Source organism: Marmota monax, unplaced genomic scaffold (assembly GCF_021218885.2).
Source record: "Marmota monax isolate L192 unplaced genomic scaffold, Marmota_monax_Labrador192_F-V1.1 WCK01_AAM20220418_F8-fsc00534, whole genome shotgun sequence".
NCBI lineage: Eukaryota > Metazoa > Chordata > Mammalia > Rodentia > Sciuridae > Marmota > Marmota monax.
The window spans coordinates 258,565-266,594 of record NW_026692813.1 but is presented as its reverse complement, the minus strand read 5'-3'; the positions used below and the strand labels follow the sequence as shown (position 1 = coordinate 266,594).

The following is an 8,030-nucleotide window of genomic DNA, read 5'->3' as shown; positions in this document are numbered from 1 at the left end:
GGGAGTTCATAACCCACTTGAATCCAAAGTATGAAATATGATATGTCAAGAGCTATGTAATGTTTTGAACAACCAATAAAAAAATTTATATATATCAGAAGTTTGAAGAATGAAAGGGAAAATTCAAATACTTGTTTTAGTCAAGTGTAACTTTGGCAGCAACAACAGAAAACTAAAGGATAGTCTGACAAACTAACACGGGTTTGAAATATTATGAAGTCCATTATGAAATAAATCATACTCGTTGCCCAAATTGAATTTATTCCAGAGTCAAAAAATAATGATAATTCACCAAAATAACAGAATTAAGGAAGGGAAAATTACATAATTATATCATTAGATCCCAAATCAGCTTTTGATAAAATTCAAGGTTCACAAAAATATTTTTTTTTTTTGTAAACTATGAGTAGAATAAGACACTCTAAACTTTTTTAAAAATTTGGCTTTTCAGGTCACTAGAAGGAATTTTTTTTTTTCATTAGATGCTACTGTAATAACTAATCATTCATATGGAAAAGGAGACATGTGACTGCTATCACACCATCAATAAATATTCTTGCCAGATGATTATTCAACCAGTAATTAAAGAAAAAAATATATATTCATGACATCATCACAGGAATGCTTTCTTAAAAAATCAGTAAATTATTGAAATATCAAACCATGGAGGAAAAGTTTGATTGATTTGCCTATATTGAAATTACTGAAAAGCTTTGTCATTGCCCTTGGGCTGAATTCTTAGGAAAGACCTTGCTGTTTCCTGGCACAGTATACTTCTTCTTAGAAAATCTTCCTACTGTGTACATATCCGTGCCCATACTGGTTTGTATATCCTTTCCCTTCCCTCTAGCTTCCTTCTCTAATATCTCCTTCTTTCTCTCTCTCTCTCTCTCTCTCTCTCTCTCTCTCTCTCTCTCTCTCTCTCTCTTTCTTTTTGTTTCTTTCTCTCAGTTTGCATACTGTTAGAGTCTGTAAACAAGTCAAAATAACACCTGGCATTTTGCAAGGGGAATGTTAGAGTTCCTAAACAAGTCTGGATGGTGCCTGGCAAAATGCCAGAGGGAGTGGTTTGAGAAGTAACAAAAGTGAGCCATTAAGTGTGGAGATTCCTGATTGGTTGACTGCTTATCTAGTTTATGCTAATTAGATAAGCTGTGTGGAATGTATAAATACTGCTCCTGTCCTGCAATAAAGGGCTTCCACTCCTGCTGTATCAATCTACACAAGTTGTTCATCACCCCCCGGCTATTTTGCTGCAGCTGGACTGTGGCAGATGGTGGCCCATTACGGGGAGCCCCGGGACACTTGGGGGTAAGTGACGAAAAAAAAAAAAGCTGCCCGTCCATAGATAGGACGGGAGCAAATCTGCTCGTCCCTAGGCAGATAGGGCGAGAGGAAAAATGGCCATTTCGAGAAAATGGAGAAGATTGATACAGTATGTTTGTGTCTTGTTTTGTCTTGAAATGTTGTATTGTCTTTGTGATGAAAATATGGAAGGGGTGAGAAGTAAATTGATAAGGGAAAGAGGCACCCCAATGGAACCAAGAATAGTTAAGGCATGTGTTGATGGAAGCCCAGGAACTCTAGTCAGAAAGAAAAAGAAAGTTCAGAAGAAGAAAGATTATCAGGAAAAAAGTTGCAGCAAAAGGCTATTACTAAATACTTTTCGTTACCGGAGGGTGCGTGAAGCGGAGAGGCAGCTGCCGAGTGTGCAAGCCAGTCACAGCGCAGCAAGGATTTTCCAAGAGGCAGTGGCAACTGGCCTTTCCCCGCCTCCTGGCCGGGGAGCTGGCTCTTCCACTGCCGCGAGCCCAAATCTAGACCTGACCTGGAGGCACAGTCTCTCGCAGGCTCTTGCTCCCTGTGCCCAGTAGCAGTTTGAGTCCGGGACACTCCCCAGGGCCATCTGGGGCTGCCCAGGCACTACAGCCAGCAGAAGATGCTACTGGTGTCCCTGATGTTTGGTCATTTTCAATGCCAATTAACTACAATGGTTCTCCCACACCTGGAAGCTAATGAGTAATAAGCACTATTAAGGCTTATTTCAAATGTAAAAAACCTTGAGATAATGTACTAAATTGTTCAGAAGGTTGTTTTCTTAGAGACTGCTGGAATACTACAGGATTTTCTTTAGCCATCCTGAGTTCCTGCCTTCGTCCCAGTGCCGGTGAGGACAAAGGTGGAAGAATTTCCAGTGTTGCTGAGAACCGGACTGAGATTTCAGGTGAAAACAGGATGAGACTTCGGATCAAGCTAGCTGCCTGCAGAACTTACCTGGACTGTGATTTAAGCTAGCTGCCTGCAGAACTTACCTGGACTGTGATTTACCTGGACTGTGAGTTAATCTATTGAGACACTGCTTTAACTGGACTGAGACAACAAACTGTAATCTATAACAAATTGTAACTGGGTATCTTTGCTAACAGTGTCATTGCTGGTATAATTTTTCCAAGGGCTTCTTGCATGGAGCCATCAATTGGCTTGGTATTGTGGCATTTTGTATCCTCCCTTTCTGTTTGTAGCAGGTTATTTATGGTGTTTCTGTAAAAACCACTATGGTCGTTATTTAAATTAAACAAAAGGGGGAAATGTTAGAGTCTGTAAACAAGTCAAAATAACACCTGGCATTTTGCCAGGGGAATGTTAGAGTTCGTAAACAAGTCTGGATGGTGCCTGGCAAAATGCCAGAGGGAGTGGTTTGAGAAGTAACAAAAGCGAGCCATTAAGTGTGGAGATTCCTGATTGGTTGACTGCTGTATCTAGTTTATGCTAATTAGATAAGCTGTGTGGAATGTATAAATACTGCTCCTGTCCTGCAATAAAGGGCTTCCACTCTTCCACTCCTGCTGTATCAATCTACACAAGTTGTTCCTCAACACCACCCCCCCACACCCCCACCCCACCCCCCCACCCCCGTTATTTTGCTGCAGCGGACTGCGGCAGCATACTCTCCTGGGTTTCTGTCAATCTCCCCTGTCCCCCACCCCATACACAACCATTCATGCCTGCCAGGCTAAAATCCCTTCCTGCTCCAAATCAGTCCCAAAGTTCATGGAAATACATTCCTGTTCTGAAGTATGCAGGGGTTCATAATGCTCATTTATTATCTTTATTCTATTTAGAATTTATTTAATACTGGCTATATTATTATGCTTAATGGTTTCTTGTTCTTTCTTTTTTTTTGGATAATCTTGCTAACAGTTTATCAATTTTGCTCAACTCTTTCAAAATTGTACCAAAAAGTACATTTTAATAAGGTGAAAATCTTATCAATATTCTCATTTGTAAACTCTTCACTATTATTTAATATTCTTTTATTTGTGACCTGAAAGCAGACATTTTAACTATTTATCTGAGAATATTTTATTAGGAAAAGTGCCTTCTTTTATCAATTGTAAATACATAATGAAATATTCCTCAGCCATAAAGAAGAATGAAATTACAGTATTTGATGGTAAATGGGTGGAACAAGAGTCTATCATGTTAAGCGAAATACACCAATCACAAAAAAACAAAGGCCAAATGTTCTCTCTGGTGTATAGATGGTGACTCACAATAGGCATGAGGCAGGAAGGAAGGAATGAGGTTCACCAGATTGGACAGGGGGAGTAGGAGAGTGGGAGAGGGGATGAGAATGGGAAAGTCAGTAAAATTAACTGGACAGAACTTTCCTTTATTTATTCATATATGAATACAATACTATTGCAACTCCACATTATGTACCACCACAAAAATAGGAATTTATGTTTCATGTATGTATGATATGTCAAAATATGTTTGAAAGATCCACAGATCCCAAACCCGGAATGAACCACACGAGACACTGGCTGCAAAAAGCAGGAGGCGTTTATTCTCACACAGGCGCCTGCGGGTGCTCAGCGAAACCTCAGCCGGAGCTTCGGTGAACTGGCACACCGGGCTTTGGGGTACAGATCTTTTATAGGGAACAAGTGGGTTAGTTCTTAGCTTAGCACAGCAACAGCCTTTCTATTGGTCCCTCTGAATCCAGCAGTTGGGTCACCTAGGGGGTAAACTTGTTTTTCAACTTTTTGTTCTCGGAAAAACCATAGAATTGCATTCTGTCCTTTCAGTTCCTGTTTTTAAACCTAGTTCTCAAGTTTAACTGGTAGGGCTGTCTAAGAGGAACATCTTGTGGTAGGGGGGCCCGTTAGGGTTATCTACATGGAACATCTTGTGTTAACATTGTGCAACACGTGAGGTGCTACGTGCTGCTGGAGGGGTTCTGACATGGGGGTTGGGTGAGGGAGCATCTTGCAGCTTTGAGGCCTAGGGGTTAGGTCACCTAATGCTGGGCCTGGGGTCTTGAGGTCCTTCATGTTCTACTATCATGTAAAACTAAAAAGAACAAATAAAAAATTAATTAAAAAAAAAAAAACAGAAAACTCATGTGCATTCTAAGACTCTCTCCAGGGGCATGGAAAGAGCCACACTCTGGTATGGGCAGAGAAAAGAATGAAGTAATGCTTCTTCTGATTTGATAGTGCTCCTTGAAGAATCTCACTGTTAATAGACAGGTGTGTTTTGAGCTTTGCTAGATGTCAGGTCCATAACATGCATTGTCTCACTTGTTCCTCACCCTAGTATCAAGAAATTGGCACTATTACTCTGTTATGTAGATTTGGAGATGAAGGAACTCATTGCAGGAGTTAGAACTAAGTTGGTGTGACTCTGGTGTCCAAAACCATAGAAGAAACAAGATATTCTTCTAGAATTCATAGGAATGTTCATTTTTCTTCACATAATATACAAATCCTTAAGCTATTCAGTTCACTTCACAATTCCAAGACTATCTCCTATGATTTCTGACTCTTATTCCCTTAACTATAATGGAGTACTTGAATTCCTAAAAAAAAGCCCTTTATTCTCATATATTTATTAATAATTAGTACATGAAAAGTGATATGGCAATACAGAAAAGAAAGAAGTTATTGAATGAGGACATTTATGTGAAATAGGTGAGACTTAAGTTTGGCTTTGAGAAGCTGATATAGTAAATATTCTAAGGTTAATAAAAAGAAAATATTCAGAAACTGCTGTTTAAATATGAATTACACATCGTAAGGAAAAGACAAATTCAATTAATGGAGAACCTGAGATTTTGTGCTACTATAAAATTCATTCTGTAACATTTAAGTGTCATTTAAAATTGGAATAGCATAGTCATAAATAGAATGCAATTATTCTAGAATATCAAAGTTGTCATTTAGAAAGGCCATGAAGAGAACAATTTGGACATTTAAAAAATTTAGTCAAACATACCAACACTTATAAGTGTCTCAAAGCTAGAAGGTGACCCACATGGAGCCCATGGGCCAGGTGTGGAAGGCTATAAGGCAGAAAATCTATTACACATTTGGGTACATTCACAGTCACTAAATTAAACTTGTCCTCCAAATCAAACATGCCTGTAAAACCATTTTTGCTCAGAGCTATATATTTTGAATCTTTTTAAGGAGCAGGATAGAAGATTTGAACTAGGGCAGTGACAACATGAATGTGATGGATGAAGTGGGTTAAGACACCACTAGGAATAGTTTGGAGAATATTTTCCTATGGCCGTGATGATAAGGAAAGTCTACATACAATGCAGGATTCACATTCCAACTTTAAACTAAGTTTGAGGAGTTACCAAAAAGATAGGGAATAGTTTGGCATAGTTAAATGCTGTTGAAATAATACTAGGAATTGAATGAAGACATAGAGAAATCATTAAATCAGTAAGGTCAATCAAGTTATGAAGTTTGGAATAGTATAAGTGGTTCAGAAGTAGCTAACAATTATTGGGTGGTTGTTAGTAATACATACTAGATAGCTCTGAGCTTAACTGTATCCCAATCAGATTTATGTATCACAATAGTCAAGTAAGTTAGGAACTATTGTTCTCATTCTTGTACTGTTGTGGAAACTGTGAATTGGCATAATATAGATATGTATTTAAACATTATTCTAGTTGATTAGTTTCATTGGACTGGAGTTTGAACCCAAGCACTCAGACTCAAAGTTTCAATAATATTCTTTAGAGCAAAGATTCCAAAGTCAAAATTGGTACTTGATTGCAAATTGGTGGTGACACAAAGATGTGGTTTTAGTGTTTCCAGGAAAAATCAAATAAACAAATAAATAAAATTCAAATGAATAAATAAAATCAAATAAACAAATTAGCAAATAAAATCTAACTATCAATTAATATAAAATGTAAAAGAAACACAAACCACACAATGAAGCGCATGTTGAGAATGACATAAGTTGTGTGGGAGGACTATGCAGAATTCTGAGTACCATTCTATTTTAAAATATTTTAAATAATTGTTAAATTTACTCAGTATTTATTACTGCTATGACTTTTTGACACTTTGCATGAATTAAGTTTATTTAATTGTCACTGAACATGTCAGAAGTGATTGAGAAACGTACAGGTAAGGTAAGGAGCAGAGTGTCATGAACAGCAAGTGAATAAAACAAACCTTCAAACTAAGAAAGTGTGCCTCCAGAGTTTACATGGTCAAAAGCCACAAAGAAACTGGGAATGCAGAAGATTGTTACATAGAATTGAATGCAAGATTTTGCCAAGAGCCTGGATCAAGCTGAAACTAGGTTATGTGAATGTTTAGTATTTATTAAATAATTTGGTAATTATTTATTTATTGGAGAATTGTTCTACACAGGAAATACTACAATAATTTCTTCATGCTAATATATACTTTTCAACTTTTCAAATAATAAATAATATTTTAATTCCCTAATTATGTTTTCAGGCATATATGTATATATGTGCAGTGAAAATCTACAAAATTTTCCATTCTTACTATATGTGTAGCTTTTCATTTATATGAAATGTATTCATATAAAATACATTTAATAAGAGAGTTTGTGAAAATATCTGTAACACACACAAGGTTCCATGAGCTACAGAAGTTGAATCTAAATGTTCTTTTTTGAGACAATGTGGGCTACACTGTACATAAATTCAGCTAGAGAGGCAGTCAGTCACACATGAACTGCACGTTAGGGAGAAGTTATTTAATATGGTAACTCTTTAGTAAGTTTCCAGCACAGAAAGTCACTGCCCTTGGATTTTTTCATTAGAAATTTTGTTCTCTCCTCAGCAGTCTCCTCAGGGCTCCTTTCACATCCTTGTTCCTCAAGGTGTATATGAGGGGATTGAGAGTGGGAGTCACAACAGTATAAAAGAGTGTGAGGAACATGCCCTGGCTGTGGCCAAAGGATCTCTGTGGTTGGATGTATATGACTGAGCTGGTCCCAAAATAAAGGGACACCACTAGTAGATGAGAGCCACAGGTCCCTAAAGCCTTGCACCAAGCTTGGGATGACTTAATTTTTATCACAGCATGTGCGATAAATCCATAGGAGACAGATATCAATGCCATGGGAAGGAGGAGGAGAACTAATGTAGCCACAAAAAGCTGGACTTGGTTTGCATGGATGTCAACACAAGCCAATTTGATCATGGCAGGCACTTCACACAAGAAGTGGTGGAGGCGACGGTGCCCACATCGAGGAAGTCGCAGGGTGATGGTGCTTTGGATCAGAGTGTTTCCCAGTCCACTGAGCCAGGCTATTCCTGCCAGGGCCTTGCAGAATGATGGGTGCATGACAGTCGTGTAGTTGAGAGGTCTGCAGACAGCCACATAGCAGTCAAATGCCATGATAGTAAGGAGAACACACTCAGTGGAACCTAAGGAGAGGGACACATAGAGTCGTAGGACACAGCCAGTGGATGTGATGGTCTTGGCTGGTCCTCTCAGGTTCCACAACAGCTGGGGCATGATGCTGGTAGTGAAGGCAAGGTCAAGAAAGGAGAGGAAGAAGTACATAGGTGAGTGGAGTTTGGAATCCAGGCAGGAGACCAGGATGATGGATGTATTGCTCACAAAGGTCAGAAGACAGGATATCAAAACTACCACAAAAAGGATGATTTCCAACTGGAGCTGGTCGGAGAATCCAAGCAAAATAAACCCTCCCTCAGAGGTTTCATTGTTTTCTTCCAT

General features: G+C 38.6%; 1 protein-coding gene across 1 annotated transcript; it reads right to left on the bottom strand.

The window, feature by feature from the left end:
• Positions 1-3,205: 3,205 nt before the first annotated feature.
• On the bottom strand, positions 3,206-8,030 carry LOC124095298 (olfactory receptor 2G3-like). Its single transcript, XM_046448454.1, has 2 exons — positions 7,117-8,030; positions 3,206-3,329 (listed from the first exon to the last, which is right to left on the bottom strand). Exons 1-2 carry the CDS (start codon positions 8,028-8,030, stop codon positions 3,206-3,208), a joined length of 1,038 nt encoding a protein of 345 aa, XP_046304410.1.